Here is a 20,236-nt window from a genome sequence, read left to right on the forward strand (position 1 = left end):
TTCTATGGTGAAGAAAAATTTATGCAATGATGATTAAATTTAACTTTCATTCCTACTAAACATATTTCTGTCGACCAAATAAAAATTGCTTATATTTAAAATTTAAATAGAACTTGAACAAATACGATAGTTCATAATACCCACGCAGCACTAAGTGCACGTAAGATTACGAGTCATCCATTTTAACAAGCAGCAAATTGCACTGAACATTTAATTATTTAGGAATGGATAGATAAATTAAGATATAGATATAGATATTCATAGATAGATAGATATAGATATATAGATTATATAGATAGATGGACATATACATATAGATAGATATATAAGATAGATATAGATATACATATATAGATAGATAGATATAGGTGTATGTAAATGTGTGTCTGTATATATGTAGATATGTGTGTGTGTGTATATATGTATATATATATATATATATATATATATATATATATATATATATATATATATATATATATATATATATATATATATATATAATAAAAGGCAAAGCCCTCACTCACTGACTCACTCACTCACTGACTCATCACTAATTCTCCAACTTCCCGTGTGGGTGGAAGGCTGAAATTTGGCAGGTTCATTCCTTACAGCTTCCTTACAAAAGTTGGGCAGGTTTCATTTCAAATTCTACCAGTAATGGTCATAACTGGAAGCAGTTTTTCTCCATTTACTGTAATGGAGATGAGCTTCAACGCCGTGGGGGCGGAGTTTCGTGTGACATCATCACGCCTCCCACATAATCACGCAGTACATAGAAAACCAGGAAGACCTCAAAAAGCGCTGAAGAAAACATGCATTATATAATTGAGAAGGCAGCGAAACAATAAGAAGCGAAAGTGACATATACAACCATATTCATGAGTTCTGCTACTCGGAAACAAAGCACGATGTAAACCTACACTTTAAATTAAGTTCATAGACAGGCTGCCGCTGGCGTTTGTAATTTAGTGCCTGCCCATATAAGGCCGTCCGTCAGCGGCAATCCAATAGCAAACTGCCACAGGTAAATATTTACGGGTGAAGGACTGTGCTTATGGAGAGGAAGATGAGATGGTCAGGGTGGTGTTTGACACAAACTCAGTGAAACTGCGAGAGAAAGTTTTAAGTGCCAGGACTAAGGTAACATTAAATACAGCCATGGACATAGCACGAGATGGCACCAGCACAGCTGGGAACCTTCGATGCATGTACACCGAGTGGCTCACGGAACTGACACAGTGCACAGATAAAAGCAACAGTTCCAAAGAGCGCTGAACAAAACTGAATTACACAATTGAAAAGGCAGCAAAAATATGAAGCGCCTGATACATACAAGCATATTCATAAATCCAACTACTGCGGAAACAAAGCACACGTTGGAAAAAGTCAATGTCCCGCTAAAGGAAGACAGTGTAAAAAAAACCCGTGCATGCAGTGTGTCTGGTCTCAGATAAAAAAGAAGACGAGCTGTTTATTGATGCAGTAAGAAACGAATCGATGAATGAAACCTGTCATCTTTACAACGATTGACAAACACAGAATGTAACTTGAACACAACACATCCTACAAATACGAACCTGATTGAAAGAAATAATGATAATCAAATCCTTGATGACAGCAACACTCAGTAACACTCACAAAACAAATACTGTATATTGACAGTCATGTTACGTTATTTTTAAAATGTTCCCTTTTCTTTTCTAGCTTTTTAACACACTACTTCTCGCTGCGATGCTGGTATATATGTGTGTGTATATATATATATATATATATATATATATATATATATATATATATATCCGATCTACATACTCGAATAATGGATACTTTATTCGCCATCAGTGATTGTTTTGGTAAAGCCATACTCAGTGTATTCATTAGATGAACGGTAAAAAAGTAAGTGCAAGGGAGGATGACTTATTGAGGCATGCAGGCTGTAGTGCGCGTCAACTCTATCTGAATTGCGCGATCACATTTAAAAAAATATATCTTTTCAAGTTCTATTTAGTTCTAATTATATCCGGCCCGCGAGATCATTATATATACTGTATTATTGTTATTAATGGCCCGGGTATATGAAGCGCTGGTAACACAATAAACTACAGATCCCATAATGCAGCGCTTCAGCTGCCTTGCAACACTTACCGCGTTAATCAAGTCTAGCTTATGATGCTGCAAGTTATTGCGGTAGCTCTCACGATGCTGAAGAGAAAAGTTGATTCTGAAAATAGAGCCTTTAAAAACCGATGGGAGGCTGAGTATATGTTTACTGAACCCGTGTGTCTCATTTGTGGAGCTAATGTGGCTGTAATTACAGAATTTAATCTAAGATGGCACTATGAGACAAAACATCAGGGCAATCTGAATGCAATGCAGAAGATACAGAAAGCAGAAGAATTAAATAAGAATCTGATACTTCAGCGGACGTTTTTACCCGTGCACAATCACAGTGATTTCAAGTGAAGCTGCTTTTATGGGAGACACAAATGCACCAGTGCAATTTGCCCCACTTTCCCTGTTGCCAAGTAATGTTAAACCAAGTCGTCACTACGGTGTTCCCAAATACGCACTTTGCTGATAAACTGAGCGCACTGAGTTTGCACGGCGCTTTGGTGACTTTGAAGAACAATAAAAGTCCGTCTACATGCGGCTCGAACCTTGTGCATGTTTGGTACCACATATCTGTTTGAGAAGCTCTTCTCAGTGATAAAGACTAACAAAACAGCACACAGGTGTCGCCTCACTGATGAGCACCTGCAATCCATCCTGAGAATCTCCACAACACAGAACCTCACACCAAACATAAACGAACTTGTTGCCAAAAAAAGATGCCAGGCGTCCAGCTCTAAAATGATATATGAGCAAAGACAACTTAATGATTTGATTTGTTATTGCTGAAAGGAACACATTTTATTTATATTTCTAGGTTTTGTTATGCAGCATGTTCATATTTGAATTTGTATCATTTTGACAGGATATATTTTATGGAGAGCAAAATCTTTGGGATATTTAAAATCTAAGTTTATTTTTTATATAAAATTACATAAGAGTAAAGAAATTTGAATGTTTGTTCTTTTAACATTTACTTTATTTCTAACTTGTATAATTTAGACAGGATATATTTTTATGGAGAGCAAAATATTATAAGTTGTTTAAGGTTTGAGTTGATTTATTCACGAATAATATTCCTGTCTGTTTTTACCATTCCTACCAAAGATATTTCTGTCGACTAAATAAAAATTCCTTCTATTTAAAATTTAAATAGAACTTGAACAAATACGATAGTTCATAATATCCACGCAGACTTGCAACGTAAGAGCGGAGTCATCCGTTTTAACAAACAGCATATTGCACTGATAATGAAATAGCTGTGTGTGTATATATGTAGATATGTATGTATATGTATATATGTTTATATATGTGTGTGTGTGTATGTATATATATATATATATATATATATATATATGTATTTGTGTGTGTGTGTAAATATATATATATATATGACAGCAACACTCATCACTCACAACAGTGACAAAACAATTACATTGACAATCATGTTACGTTATTTTCAAAATGTTTCCTTTTCTTTTTCATTGCTTCTTTAACACACTACTTCTCCGCTGCTAAGCGCGGGTATTTTGCTAGTATATATATATATATATATATGCCAGCAACACTCATGACAATGACAAAACAATTACATTGTCAATCATGTTACATTATTATTAAAATGTTTCCTTTTCTTTTCATTACTTTTTAACACACTACTTCTCTGCTGCAAAGCGCGGGTATTTTGCTATATATGCATATGTATATATGTGTATATGTATATATATGTATATGTATATATATGCATATATATGTATATATACTGTATATATATGTATGTGTGTGTGTCTGTGTCTATATATATGACAGCAACACTCATATCAGTGACAAAACAATTACATTAACAATCATCTTACGTTATTTTTAAAATGTTTCCTTTTCTTTTTCATAACTTTTTAAAACACTACTCCGCCAGCTAAGCACGGGTATTCTGCTATATATATATATGTATATATATATATATATATAATATATATATATATACACACAGGGTGGGCCATTTATATGGATACACCTTAATAAAATGGGAATGGTTGGTGATATTAACTTCCTGTTTGTGGCACATTAGTATATGTGAGGGGGAAACTTTTCATGATGGGTGGCCATTTTGGATCCAACTTTTGTTTTTTCAATAGGAGGGTCATGTGACACATCAAACTTATTGGGAATTTCACAAGAAAAACAATGATGTGCTTGGTTTTAACGTAACTTTATTCTTTCATGAGTTATTTACAAGTTTCTGACAACTTATAAAATGTGTTCAATGTGCTGCCCATTGTGTTGGATTGTCAATGCAACCCTCTTCTCCCACTCTTCACACACTGATAGCAACACCGCAGGACAGCACAGGCTTCCAGTATCCGTAGTTTCAGGTGCTGCATATCTCGTATCTTCACAGCATAGACAATTGCCTTCAGATGACCCCAAAGATAAAAGTCTAAAGGGGTCAGATCGGGAGACCTTGGGGGCCATTCAACTGGCCCACGATGACCAATCCACTTTCCAGGAATCTGTTCATCTAGGAATGCTCGGACCTGACACCCATAATGTGGTGGTGCACCATCTTGCTGGAAAAACTCAGGGAATGTACCAGCTTCAGTGCATAAAGAGGGAAACACATAATCATGTAGCAATTTCGCGTATCCGGTGGCCTTGAGGTTTCCATTGATGAAGAATGGCCCCACTATCTTTGTACCCCATATACCACGCCATACCATCAATTTTTTTGTTCCAACAGTCTTGGAGGGATCTATCCAATGTGGGTTAGTGTCAGACTAATAGCGGTGGTTTTGTTTGTTAACTTCACCATTCACATAAAAGTTTGCCTCATCACTGAACAAAATCTTCTGCGTAAACTGAGGGTCCTGTTCCAATTTTTATTTTGCCCATTCTGCAAATTCAGTGCGCCGATCTGTGTCATCCTCGTTGAGATGCTGCAGTAGCTGGAGTTTGTAAGGGTGCCATTTGTGAGTAGCTAATATCCGCCAAAGGGATGTTCGACTGATGCCACTCTCCAGTGACATGCGGCGAGTGCTACGCTGTGGGCTCTTGCTGAATGAAGCTAGGACAGCCACTGATTTTTCTTCATTAGTGACAGTTTTCATGCGTCCACATTTTGGCAAATCCAATACTGAACCAGTTTCACGAAACTTAGCAAGCAGTTTGCTAACTGTAGCATTGGAGATGAGTGGTCTCGTAGGGTGTCTTGCATTGAAATCTGCTGCAATGACCCGGTTACTGCGTTCACCAGACATCAACACAATTTCTATCCGCTCCTCACATGTTAACGTCTGTGACATGTCAATGGCAGTAAACAAAGAGAAACTTCTAAATAACTCATGAAAGAATAAAGTTACGTTAAAATCAAGCACACTATTGTTTTTCTTGTGAAATTCCCAATAAGTTTGATGTGTCACATGACCCTCTTCCTATTGAAAAAACAAAAGTTGTATCCAAAATGGCTGACTTCAAAATGGCCACCATGGTCACCACCCATCTTGAAAAGTTTTCCCCCTCACATATACTAATGTGCCACAAACAGGAAGTTAATATCACCAACCATTCCCATTTTATTAAGGTGTATCCATATAAATGGCCCACCCTATATATATATATATATATATATATATGTGTATGTGTATGTGTATGTGTATGTGTATGTGTATATGTGTATGTGTATGTATGTGTGTGTGTGTGTGTGTGTGTGTGTGTGTGTTATTTCACAGGTCATTTCCAAAATTTAATCACCCTCAAAATAATGTCCCTGAGACACAATACACTTGTCCCACCTCTTTTTCCATTAAGTGATAGCCTTCAGCACCTCCGTTGTTTGCTTCTTGACCTCCTCTACATCCTGAAAATACTTTCCTTTAAAGTCCCTCTTCATTCTTAGAAATAAGAATAAATTGCAAGGTGCAAGGTCTGGGGAGTAGTGGGAATGGGAAACCATTGTCATCCCGTCATCCCGTTTATTGAGAGACACTACTGCACGTGCAAATGCTGTGAGGGCAAGAGCATTGTCTTGATGCAGAAGCCAGTCGCCTGAATGCCACAATTCAGGTAGTTTTTTCCACACTGCATCACACAATCGTGTGAGCATTTCAAGGACGCCACTTAGCTAAATGATGTAGAAGGCAGTCTAGTACACGCACCTAGCAGCAAATGTTGGAACTAACACCCGTCAACCTCCACAATAAATTCTCGTTATTTTATTTTCATATTGTCAGACGTCACATCACAGACGTAGCAGGACAAACATCAAGGTGGATGAATACTTTTGCAAGACACTGCTTGGCTTCACAGAGGTTCTTCACACTGAATGTTTGTGTTTCACTTTTTTCAACTGCAGGTTTGCAGCATGCTTGTTGTATATCTTATTTCCCATCCTCATTTCAATATACAGTAGATTCAGATTTTGAATACATACTTTATATATCTTTTCACTTCATTTTTTTCCAGTCAAAGTGGATTGTTATTTGGACGGTTTTAGAATGTTTATGTATTTGCTATGAATCCTGACGGTACTTAACCGGAACAGATGAGAAACAAAAATATTTTGATTTAAAAATAAACTTAATTTAACTTATTGTTTGCTTTTTAAAACTGGTCCTTAGTTTGTTTGCTGTGGTTTTGTGGGTTTAGTTGGCTAAGACGAATGTGGATATTGGGATTCGTGTGATATTTACAGCTTTGATTAGAGCACTAAACTTGCTTGAGCCATTTGTGGTGCTGACATCATTTTTACACTCAGTGCTGATTTAGGTTCCATTGCTACTGGTAGCTTTCCTAAGCAGCTGCAATATCCAAGAAAAGAAAAAATAAGGCGAGAAGAGTCTCAGGAGAGACATCAGGCAGAATATACAGTTATGAGAAGCAGTGAGGCACCTGTGCATCTTGTTAGTAAAATAAAAGTGTTGGTAGCTGTTTATATTTTCTGTCCTTCCCATTGGTTATGTAAAGTGTTACTTTTGACCTTCAGTAAAATTGAGTTTGATACCCCGATCCAGAATTTTGATAGACAACAGGTTTCCTTGAAATACACAAGATGTGTTAAGCTATAAAGAGGTCCTTAGTTCAGCAAAATATATGAACCACTACATTAGATGAAAACTAAGTTTTTAAACAGCTGCTCATAAACTTGAACAGCTGAGTTAGTACACTTGTTTGGGTGCAATCTGAGATACTCCATTGCACCTGTCAAAAAAATCCCCTGGGAGTTTGAACGAAGTTAAACTTTGCATATGAGACAAACATTTTGGGAGCCCAGTTTAGCACTTCTCTCAAATAATAAACACTTTCTTTAACCCTGAATATTAATACATTGAAGATGAAGGTGGTTTACTGTAAGATCTTAATCACAAATATTAATATAGTCACTACTAATTCCAGTTAGTTTGATTTTAATTTCTGTTGTTTCATTCATTTGTTTTTCCAATGTTTTGAATAGTGTTTTGGTTTTATTTTGGTAAAAATGAAAAACATTTATCTTTAATTTTTGTATTCTCTTTAGAATCTTGCATGTAGTACGTAATTAACAAGTTTGTTTCTTTTGAGCGTCCCAACTGTGTCGAAAAGTACACCTTTACTTTTTGTAGTTAGAACTGGGACACAACTTACACATCTAAACTGGCATTCTAAATACATTTATAATGTAAAAATGTGAAATGCTATTGTCCAGTTTTTACATAAATTCCATTCAAATCTAGAAAAATGTCTAAAATGTTTGAACCTTTTTAATCAAAATAGATCTTTCTAGACCTGAGATTTTTTGAGATGTTTTTAAATAGCGACAAAGCCTACATTTTTTCTTTTCTTCATGCTCTTTTTTTTGTACAGGCCACAGGACATCATTGTATTTATGATTGGTGGGGCTACCTTTGAAGAGGCTTTGACAGTTTATAATTTAAATCGTACTAACCCAGGCGTCCGAATTGTCATGGGGGGAACCGCTATTCACAACACTAAAAGGTAGGAAAAGATCACTCCAAAATGATGATTGTTTATTTCTAACAATTTGGTCAGGTTTGCAGCTTTACAGAAATACTTTTGAATATATTAAACTTGAAGACTTTCTTTCCTTATTATTACGGTAATGTGGTCTTTTTCCAAGAGAGAGGGACAATGTTTGTCTGTGATTCTATGGTTCTGTGTTCATCAAGCTACCTTTTTTTGCAGTGTTTAAATTATTTAATTATATAATTATCATGTTTTTAACTAACCATTGTTTGGACATGATGTCTTCCTGTACTCATAAGTTCAGCATACTGTGTTATGTCAAGTGCTGTTGCTTCTGTCTTATTGAACTAATGTTTATTTAACTGTGATTTTCTTTTACAATTTTTGTGTAGTTTCTGCTTATCTGTATACCAGTTCCTGCCTAGCACTACTTTTCACTTCTTCATGCAGTTAATATCTAAACTAGATTTATACTTAAATGTTCTGCACCTCGCTCTTATTGTTTACTACAAGATGCTCATGCAGTATGCAAACCTCAGCTGACAGGTTGCTGAGTATGTGATTCCATGCTACATTACACAATTTTTCCAGCAATTTTCATTTGCAGAGTTTTTTTACATAATCTTAACGAGTTGAGGACTTCCAGTTATGTAGTCCGACTCAATCAGACCAGTCCGAGTCTAATCCCTAAAAAATCAAACTGGATATATGTCTATGCAAGAGCTGACATCCAGTGAGTGGACACCTGGAAATACAATGCATATAATGTAGTTATGAGGAATACTAAACATAGGTGTTTTGTACTTCAAAAACAGACACAATGCCTCTCTGTTTGATGTGTCATGTTTTAAATACAATGACAAAATAACGAAAAAGGGAAAAAAAGGACACAGGCTGCGGCTGAACTGTATTGGAAAACATTCTTGAAGTATAAGCTGTGTTGGGCAGTACATTATTGAGATAGAAAGTAGTGAGCTCACAATCTTTTGGAAATGTAAAACTGTTCTGGAAAGTCATGATAGAATCATCATTTTCCAACACCTGCTATAGCTGGTCATGTAATCTGATATCTTCAGACGACAAGATAAGTAACAGTAGTCATCCAGTTTGACGCTAGCTCCTACTAGAAGTTGTTTTGGCTTTATAGGTCAAAACAGCTTGCTGTGAAATGAGTAAAGTTTAGTCTAACATAGCTTTTAGACCCTTATTCTCTCTGCATTTTAGTGGACGTATTACAATGTATAGGTAAAAAAAAAACACAGGCCCATTTTCCAGTTAAATTATATGTTATTTTACATGTCAGTTAAATAAAAGATAAAGAGCACATATTTTTGGGGCCTGCCAAGCAAACAATGAAGAAAAAAGTTAGTCATGCACTTGGCTGTCATTTTGCAGGAGATAAAATGTGAATGTGGGTAAAAAATACATCCGCCTGTTTCGTTTCTTACAGATCTTGTATAGCTATTGTCTTTGATATGACAGAGTATCCAGTTGTGCAGCTGTTTCCATTCATCATAAATGAAAGTTACCAATCAATTTTACTAGCTAAACATGCAACAGCTAACTTTTTTTTTTTAACTTTGAAAATGTCATTACAATATCATATGGTAGACTGTCTACAGTAGTAACATGTATTCTATTAGGATAACCATCTCATGTCAGTTCTGCTAGATTAGATACCCCTTTAGTTTCTGCTTGTTTAATTTCTTCAATTACCCCCTCTGGTAGCAATGATTACTTTAAGCTTGAATGATTAAATTTACCTATTAAATGATGCCTATTAAAATATATTACTTCCTTGTTGATAGTCATTGCATGACTTGACTCAGTGGCTGAATACATTGGCAAGTGAGTGACAATTAACAAGAAAAGGGAAAATCTCTGACCATAATACTGAAATTACTCAAATAATTAAAACAGGGGCAAGCAAAAAAGCAGAGTGACAGTTTAAGGAACATGATGGCATGAAGTTGGGTTTAGTGGCCTAATAAGAAACTATATACAGTTGTGTGAAAAACTATTTGCCCCCTTCCTGATTTCTTATTCTTTTGCTTGTTTGTCACACAAAATGTTTCTGATCATCAAACACATGTAACCATTAGTCAAATATAACACAAGTAAACACAAAATGCAGTTTTTAAATTATGGTTCTTATTATTTAGGGAGAAAAAAAATCCAAACCTACATGGCCCTGTGTGAAAAAGTAATTGTCCCCTTGTTAAAAAATAACCTAACTGTGGTGTATCACACCTGAGTTCAATTTCCGTAGCCACCCCCAGGCCTAAATACTGCCACACCTGTTTCAATCAAGAAATCACTTAAATAGGAGCTTCCTGACACAGAAAAGTAGACTAAAAGCACCTCAAAAGCTAGACATCCTGCCAAGATCCAAAGAAATTCAGGAACAAATGAGAACAGAAGTAATTGAGATCTATCAGTCTGGTAAAGGTTATAAAGCCATTTCTAAAGCTTTGGGACTCCAGCTAACCACAGTGAGAGCCATTATCCACAAATGGCAAAAACATGGAACAGTGGTGAACCTTCCCAGGAGTGGCCGGCCGACCAAAATTACCCCAAGAGCGCAGAGACGACTCATCCAAGAGGTCACAAAAGACCCGAGGACAACGTCTAAAGAACTGCAGGCCTCACTTGCCTCAATTAAGGTCAGTGTTCACGACTCCACCATAAGAAAGAGACTGGGCAAAAACGGCCTGCATGGCAGATTTCCAAGACGCAAACCACTGTTAAGCAAAAAAGAACATTAGGGCTCGTCTCAATTTTGCTAAGAAACATCTCAATGATTGCCAAGACTTTTGGGAAAATACCTTGTCGACTGATGAGACAAAAGTTGAACTTTTTGGAAGTCAAATGTCCCGTTACATCTGGCGTAAAAGGAACACAGCATTTCAGAAAAAGAACATCATACCAACAGTAAAATATGGTGGTGGTAGTGTGATGGTCTGGGGTTGTTTTGCTAATTCAGGACCTGGAAGGCTTGCTGTGATAGATGGAACCATGAATTCTACTGTCTACCAAAAAATCCTGAAAGAGAATGTCCGGCCATCTGTTCGTCAACTCAAGCTGAAGCGATCTTGGGTGCTGCAACAGGACAATGACCGAAAACACACCAGCAAATCCACCTCTGAATGGCTGAAGAAAAACAAAATGAAGACTTTGGAGTGGCCTAGTCAAAGTCCTGACCTGAATCCAATTGAGATGCTATGGCATGACCTTAAAAAGGCGGTTCATGCTAGAAAACCATCAAATAAAGCTGAATTACAACAATTCTGCAAAGATGAGTGGGCCAAAATTCCTCCAGAGCTGTAAAAGACTCATTGCAAGTTATCGCAAACGCTTGATTGCAGTTATTGCTGCTAAGGGTGGCCCAACCAGTTATTAGGTTCAGGGGGCAATTACTTTTTCACACAGGGCCATGTAGGTTTGGATTTTTTTTTCACCCTAAATAATAAAAACCATCATTTAAAAACTGCATTTTGTGTTTATTTGTGTTATATTTGACTAATGGTTAAATGTGTTTGATGATCAGAAACATTTTGTGTGACAAACATGCAAAAGAATAGGAAATCAGGAAGGGGGCAAATAGTTTTTCACACCACTGTATGAATAAAAAGATGCTCTGTTAGAAGATAGGTTTGATTCAGGGTTTATTTACAGTGCATCCAGAAAGTATTCATAGCACATCACTTTTTCCACATTTTTTTATGTTACAGCCTTATTCCAAAATGGATTAAATTAATTTATTTCCCCAGAATTCTACACACAACACCTCATAATGACAACGTGAAAAAAGTTTACTTGAGGTTTTTAGAAATTTATTAAAAATAAAAAAGCTGAGAAATCACATGCACATAAGTATTCACAGCCTTTGCTCAATACTTTGTCGATGCACCTTTGGTAGCAATTACAGCCTCAAATCTTTTTGAATATGATGCCACAAGCTTGGCACACCTATCCTTGGCCAGTTTCGCCCATTCCTCTTTGCAAGCTCCTTGCAAGCTCCACCAGGTTGGATGGGAAGCGTTGGTGCACAGCCATTTTAAGATCTCTCCAGAGATATTCAATCGGATTCAAGTCTGGGCCACTCAATGACATTCACATTGTTGTCCTGAAGCCACTCTTTTGATATCTTGGCTGTGGGCTTAGGGTTGTTGTCCTGCTGGAAGATGAACCGTCTCTCCAGTCTGAGGTCAAGAGCGCTCTGGAACAGGTTTTCATCCAGGATGTCTCTATACATTGCTGCAGTCATCTTTCCCTTTATCCTGACTAGTCTCCCAGTTCCTGCTGCTGAAAAACATCCCCACAGCATGATGCTGCCACGACCATGCTTCACTGTAGGGATGGTATTGGCCTGGTGATGAGCGGTGCTTGGTTTCCTCCAAGGGCCTGATTGGTGGATTGCTGCAGAGATGGTTGTCCTTCTGGAATGTTCTCCTCTCTCCACAGAGGACCTCTGGAGCTCTGCCTGAGTGACCATCGGTTTCTTGGTCCCCTCCCTGACTAATGCCCTTCACCTCCGATCGCTCAGTTTAGATGGCCGGCCAGCTCTAGGAAGAGTCCAGGTGGTTTCGAACATTTTCAACTTACGGATGATGGAGGCCACTGTGCTCATTGGGACCTTCAAAGCAGCAGAATTTTTTCTGTAACCTTCCCCAGATTTGTGCCTCGAGACAATTTTGTCTCAGAGGTCTACAGACAATTCCTTTGACTTCATGCTTGGTTTGTGCGCTGACATGAACTGTCAACTGTGGGACCTTATATAGACAGGTGTGTGCCCTTCCAAATCATGTCCAATCAACTGAATTTACCACAGGTGGATTCCAATTAAGCTGCAGAAACATCTTAAGGATGATCAGGGGAAACAGGATGCACGTGAGCTCAATTTTGAGCTTCATGGCAAAGGCTGTGAATACTTATGTACATGTGCTTTATCAATATTTTTTTTTTTTAAAAAAATTTGCAAAAACCTCAAGTAAACTTTTTTCACGTTGTCATTATGGGGTGTTGTGTGTAAAATTCTGAGGAAAAAAATGAATTTAATCCATTTTGGAATAAGGCTGTAACATAACAAAATGTGGAAAAAGTGATGCGCTGTGAATACTTTCTGGATGCACGGTATGTTCATAGTGCTTTAGTTTGCATGTGAAATTAGTACTTCTGCATTCACATCGGTTGCACATCCATATTGGAAGTGGAAACTCTTAAAAGGACAAGTATAGAGGTGTGCTTGTGTGTATCAAAGTGTAGCCTTGCAGTAGGCATCTTTTCCAGCTCTGCTTGAATTGGTTCTGACAAGATAAACAAACAAGTTTACATTCTGTTCATATTTTCTTATTAAGCAAATTTCTACTTAACATGCTTAGTTATTACAAATATGATATGACAAAATAAAATACCACATAAATGTAAGTTATATTATTGCAGCATAAATTAAGAAACAACATACTATATATATATATATATATATATATATATATATACTAGCAAAATACCAGGCTGCAGCGGAGAAGTAGTGTGTTAAAGAAGCAATGAAAAAGAAAAGGAAACATTTTGAAAATAACGTAACATGATTGTCAATGTAATTGTTTTGTCACTGTTGTGAGTGATGAGTATTGCTGTCATATATATTTACACACACACACAAACATATATATATACATATCTATACATATACACATATATATACACACACACACACACACATATATACATATACATACACACATACACACACATATATACACACACAGCTATTTCGTATCAGTGCAATACGCTGCTTGTTGAAACGGATAACTCCCGCTCTTACGTGCAAGTCTGCGTGGATATTATGAACTATCGTATTTGTTCAAGTTCTATTTAAATTTTAAATAGAAGGAATTTTTATTTAGTCGACAGAAATATCTTTGGTAGGAATGGTAAAAACAGACTGGAATATTATTCGTGAATAAATCAACTCAAACCTTAAACAACTTATAATATTTTGCTCTCCATAAAAATATATCCTGTCTAAATTATACAAGTTAGAAATACAGTAAACGTTAAAAGAACAAACATTCAAATTTCTTTACTCTTATGTTATTTTATATAAAAAATAAACTTAGATTTTAAATATCCCAAAAGATTTTGCTCTCCATAAAAATATATCCTGTCAAAATTATACAAATTCAAATATGAACATGCTGCATAACAAAACCTGGAAATATAAATAAAATGTGTTCCTTTCAGCAATAACAAATCAAATCATTCAGTTGTCTTTGCTCATATGTCATTTTAGAGCTGGACGCCTGGCATCTTTTTGGCAACAAGTTCGTTTCTGTTTGGTGTGAGGTTCTGTGTTGTGGAGATTCTCAGGATGGATTGCAGGTGCTCATCAGTGAGGCGACTCCTGTGTGCTGTTTTGTTAGTCTTTATCACTGAGAAGAGCTTCTCACACAGATATGTGCTACCAAACATGCACAAGGTTCGAGCCGCATGTAGACGGACTTTTTTTGTTCTTCAAAGTCACCAAAGCGCCGTGCAAACTCAGTGCGCTCAGTTTATCAGCAAAGTGCGTATTTGGGAACACCGTAGTGACGACTTGGTTTAACATTACTTGGCAACAGGGAAAGTGGGGCAAGTTGCACTGGTGCATTTGTGTCTCCCATAAAAGCAGCTTCACTTGAAATCACTTTGTGATTGTGCACGGTAAAAACGTCCGCTGAAGTGTCAGATTCTTATTTAATTCTTCTGCTTTCTGTATCTTCTGCATTGCATTCAGGTCTTTCAGGTTACCCTGATGTTTTGTCTCATAGTGCCGTCTTAGATTAAATTCTGTAATTACAGCCACATTAGCTCCACAAATGAGACACACGGGTTCAGTAAACATATACTCAGCCTCCCATCGGTTTTAAAGGCTCTATTTTCAGAATCAACTTTTCTCTTCAGCATCGTGTGAGCTAGCTTCGCAATAACTTGCAGCATCATAAGCTAGACTTGATTAACGCGTAAGTGTTGGCAAGGCAGCTGAAGCGCTGCATTATGGGATCTGTAGTTTATTGTGTTACCAGCGCTTCATATACCGGGCCATTAATAACAATAATACAGTATATAAAATGATCTCGGGGCGGATATAATTACACGCGGGCGGATGTGGCCCGCGCCCTTGAGTTTGACACATATGGACTAAATAGAACTTGAAAAGATATATTTTTAAATGTGATCGCGCAATTCAGATAGAGTTGGCGCTACAGCCTGCATGCCTCAATAAGTCATCCTCCCCTCGCTCTTACTTTTTTACCGTTCATCTAATGAATACACTGAGTATGGCTTTACCAAAACAATCATTGATGGCGAATAAAGTATCCATTATTCGAGTATGTAGATCGGGATATATATATACATATATATATACCCGTGTATCGCAGCGGAGAAGTAGTGTGTTAAAAAGCTAGAAAAAGAAAAGGGAACATTTTAAAAATAACGTAACATGACTGTCAATATACAGTATTTGTTTTGTGAGTGTTACTGAGTGTTGCTGTCATCAAGGATTTGATTATCATTATTTCTTTCAATCAGGTTCGTATTTGTAGGATGTGTTGTGTTCAAGTTACATTCCGTGTTTGTCAATCGTTGTAAAGATGACAGGTTTCATTCATCGATTCGTTTCTTACTGCATCAATAAACAGCTCGTCTTCTTCTTTATCTGAGACCTGACACACTGCATGCACGGGTTTTTTACACTGTCTTCCTTTAGCGGGACATTGACTTTTTCCACCGTGTGCTTTGTTTCCGCAGTAGCTGGATTTATGAATATGCTTGTATGTATCAGGCGCTTCATATTTTTGCTGCCTTTTCAATTGTGTAATTCGGTTTTGTTCAGCCTTTTGGAACTGTTGCTTTTATCTGTGCACTGCGTCAGTTCACGTGAGCCGCTCGGTGTACATGCATCGAAGTTTCCCAGCTGTGCTGGTGCCATCTCGTGCTATGTCCATGGCTGTATTTAATGTTACCTTAGTCCTGGCACTTAAAACTTTCTCTCGCAGTTTAAGCTGAGTTTGTACAAACACCACCCTGACCATCTCATCTTCCTCTGCATAAGCACAGTCCTTCACCCGTGAATATTTAGTGGAGTTTGCTATTGGATTGCCGCTGACGGACGGCCTTATATGGGCAGGCACTAAATTACAAACGCCAGCGCAGCCTGTCTATGAACTTAATTTAAAGTGTAGGTTTACATCGTGCTTTGTTTCAAGTAGCAGAACTCATGAATATGGTTGTATATGTCACTCGCCGCTTCTTATTGTTTCGCTGCCTTCTCAATTATATAATGCATGTTTTCTTCAGCGCTGTTTGGAGGTCTTCCTGGTTTTCTATGTACTGCGTGATTACGTGAGGCGTGATGATGTCACACGAAACTCCGCCCCACGGCGTTCAAGCTCATCTCCATTACAGTAAATGGAGAAAACAGCTTCCAGTTATGACCATTACGCGTAGAATTTCGATATAAAACCTGCCCAACTTTTGTAAGGAAGCTGTAAGGAATGAACCTGCCAAATTTCAGCCTTCCACCCACGGGAAGTTGGAGAATTAGTGATGATTCAGTGAGTGAGTGAGTCAGTGAGTGAGTGAGGGCTTTGCCTTTTATTAGTATAGATATATGTATATATATATATATGTATATGTATATATATATATATATATATATATATATGTATATGTATATATGTATATATATATATATATATATATATATATGTATATATATATATATATATGTGTGTATATATATATATATATATATATGTGTGTGTATATATATATATATATATATATATATGTGTGTATATATATATATGTGTGTATATATATATATATGTGTATATATATGTATATATATGTGTATATATATGTATGTTAAATAAGTGGGGCAGAGTTGACCTAAAGTCTTTATTTAAAAGTTCAGCCAACAGAAGTGTCAGTTGTAGCTCAGGTCTCAAAATTCCAAATTCAAAACAAATAACTAGAAGCCTAATTCTGTCACAGAGCAAGTTTCTCAGTCCCTAAAGCAGACATCCTAATTCTTCTGGAGTTTTCAGGAATCTTTCTGTAACTGGCATCTCTTATCTGTCCCCGTAAAGTGTTTTATAATTTCTGTAACATCCAAAAATTTTCCTGTTGGTTATAGCTCAGTTTTGAAAAATTATCAAAAGATTATTTAATTATTCAGTCATGTGAAAAGTACACTTCATTGAAAGTGTTAACTTTTTCAAAATATTTGAATAGGTAAACAATAGATCTTCATGCAAACAGTGCCTACAGACAATGTTGATATAATTAAATAAAAACATAAGGGAAATTTGTGTTATCCATTATTTATTTAACAACAGTATCATTAGATTTAGTGGTCTACTGGAGAAATAATACACATCCTTTGCCTCATAACTTCATAATGCCCCATTTAGCAGAAATTACCTTTTGTGGGCTTTTTTCATAACTGCCCAGCAGTTTTCTGATGTCAACTTTAAATTTTTGACCATTACTTTATACAAAATTCCTTTAGTTTCAAAATGTTTGTAGGTTTTCTTGTACAAGTACTGTCCATTTCAAATACCCATAACGACATATCAGTAGGATTCAAATCAAATCTTTGGCTTGACCAGTCCATAACCCTTCATTTCTTCTTTTTGTGCTATTCCTTGGTGGGTTTGCTTTTGTGCTTCAGATGATTATGTTGAAGGGTCCATTTTCTGTTTAACACTAGAATTACCAGAGCCACCTTAAAACGATTCTCACCTCTCCGTCAGCATCTTTTGTCCTTTAAATGTGTTGATAAGCAGCAAACAGCAAGCAGTCTGCTATCACATCCCCCGCCGGCACACAGTTTTCTCAGCTCAAGTCTGTTTACCTGCGTGTGAGTTGCTTAGAGCTGTATAGAGTGAGAAGTCGAGCAAAATGACACCTTTAATAAATACAATATCATTATTTGGAACACTTGCATTTCATGTGTGTTCCGTGTCTACAACGATCTATGCACAGTAAATACATCGTTAAAACAGAAACATTTTTCATGTTTTACTAATAATTGACAAAATGTAGACATGAAGCGTATAATGTGTAAAGCCTGAATTCCAAATATCAAAGAAACACTTTCACAAAAGATACAAGTATAACAGAACAAATGCACTTTTTTCCAGCACTATAACAGAAGAAAAAGAAATCGGGTTAGTGCTGGGTGTTGTCCTGACTTTTTTTGGGCACATACACCACGCTAGTGTTTAGATCTGGACAGTGTAGCGTTGGTGAGCTCTGTGAGCCGTGCAGTTTCTTTGAAGGACTGGTGATTGATTCTAATCATTGCAGGGGGTTCTAATCATAACGGTGCCCGTGCAGGCTGCGGCTAACAGAACTCCCAAGTCCGCGGTGTTCAGTGTTAATCTTTGTTTGTCTTTGTCAACTAGTATAAGTAAAAAAGTAGATTTAAGTGATAGTAGTACGCAGACATACATTTACGAGCGGCAAATCCTGCTTTTTTTCCCTAAGAAACTGTGCCAAAATATCCAGTCAGGTGACAGATATGCTCTGCAGCCTTTGCTTACTTCGGCAGCTTGAGAAGCTGAGTTGGCAAAAACGCAAGCGCAGCGATCGAAGCAGAAATGAGGTAAATGCAGCGGTGTTAGCACAAGGCTAAAAACTATCCCAACCAGACCTGCGATACAGTCTATTCTGCTTGCAAACGTCCGATTGCTGGACAACAAGCTGGATTATATAAAGCTGCAGCGGGCCAAGCAGTAGGAAATGAGAAACTGGTGCATCTTTATTTTCACTGAGACATGGCTCCAGGAAAACAACGCAGACTTGGCCATACAGCTAGACGAACTGACCATCTTCTGAGTGGGCAGGGACGCCTCTTTGTCCGGTAAGACTTGCAGGGGTGGACTGTGTGTTTATGTGAACAGAGAGTGGTGTATGAACGCTTCCTCAGTTGTGCAACACTGTTCCCCGCTGATAGAGGTTTTATCAGTAAGGTGTCTGCCTTTCTACCTGCCGAGGGAATACAGTTGCATGCTGGTGGTTGCCGTCTACCTCCCGCCTAGCACAAATGCTAACCAGGCAACTCTATGAGATCTTTAGCAAACTGCAAACGACGCACCCCGAGGCATTTTTCATTATTGCTGGAGACTTCAATCATGCCAACTTGAAGTCATTCCTGCCAAAATTCTCCCAGAATGTGAACTTTGCTTTTAGAGGGGGAAGCTGTCTGGATAATGTTTACACGAGTGCTCCTGACGCCTAAAAGGCCCTACCCCACCCTAACCTCAGCTGTTCAAATCATATCAGTGTTTTTATGGTCCCTGCTGGAGCGCACTAAACCAGCCTGCAAGAGCATCAGAGTGTGGCAGGTTTGTGCGGTTTCAGCTCTCCAAGACTGCCCTGCCTCCCTTGACCCTCTTCAGTTTGCGTACTGCTCAAATAGGTCAACTGAGGATGCCATATGTTCTGCCCTTCACGTCTCCCTGACACATCTGGATAAAAAAGACACATATGTCAGGATGCTATTTATAGACTTTAGCTCTGCCTTCAACACAATCATCCCTCCAAAGCTGGTTGTAAAACTGAGCAGGTTGGGCCTGAACACCACCCTCTGCAATTGGATCCTGGACTTTTGACAGAGAGGCCCCAGTCAGTTCGGATGGGCTACAACACTTCCAGCATCATCACACTGAGCACTGGAGCACCACAGGGCTGTGTGCTTAGTCCACTGCTGTTCACCCTGCTGAGTCACGACTGCACAGCCACGCACAACACCAACCACATCATCAAGTTTGCTGATGATACGACGGTGCTGGGACTGATAAGCAGGGATGATGAAAGACCATACAGAGATGAGGTGGAACGGCTGTCCGCATGGTGTGAAGACAACAATCTATCTCTCAATGTCGACACGACAAAAGAGATAATCGTGAACTTCAGAAAATCACGTCCTGCTCACGTCCCACTCAGCATCAATGGTTTAAATGTGGAGATTGTTAAGAGTACCAAGTTCCTCAGTGTGCGCATAACTAAGGAACTTACGTGGACACAACACCTCATCACTAATCAAGAAAGCCCAGCAGAGACTACACTTCCTGAGGCGGCTGAAGCAAGCACGTCTTCCCCCTTCCATCCTCACCAT

General features: G+C 37.7%; 1 protein-coding gene across 1 annotated transcript in view; it reads left to right on the forward strand.

Moving 5' to 3' along the window:
• The window catches only part of vps45 (vacuolar protein sorting 45 homolog), a 264,689-nt gene that overhangs the window by 179,030 nt on the left and 65,423 nt on the right, over positions 1 to 20,236 (forward strand). Inside the window, exon 14 of the mRNA XM_039763131.1 lies at positions 7,948 to 8,079. Coding sequence (XP_039619065.1) covers positions 7,948 to 8,079 — 132 coding nt within the window. The remainder of the gene's footprint in view (positions 1 to 7,947; positions 8,080 to 20,236) is intronic.

The sequence above is a fragment of the Polypterus senegalus genome, chromosome 1 (genome assembly GCF_016835505.1).
Source record: "Polypterus senegalus isolate Bchr_013 chromosome 1, ASM1683550v1, whole genome shotgun sequence".
In the NCBI taxonomy this organism is placed as follows: Eukaryota; Metazoa; Chordata; class Cladistia; order Polypteriformes; family Polypteridae; genus Polypterus; species Polypterus senegalus.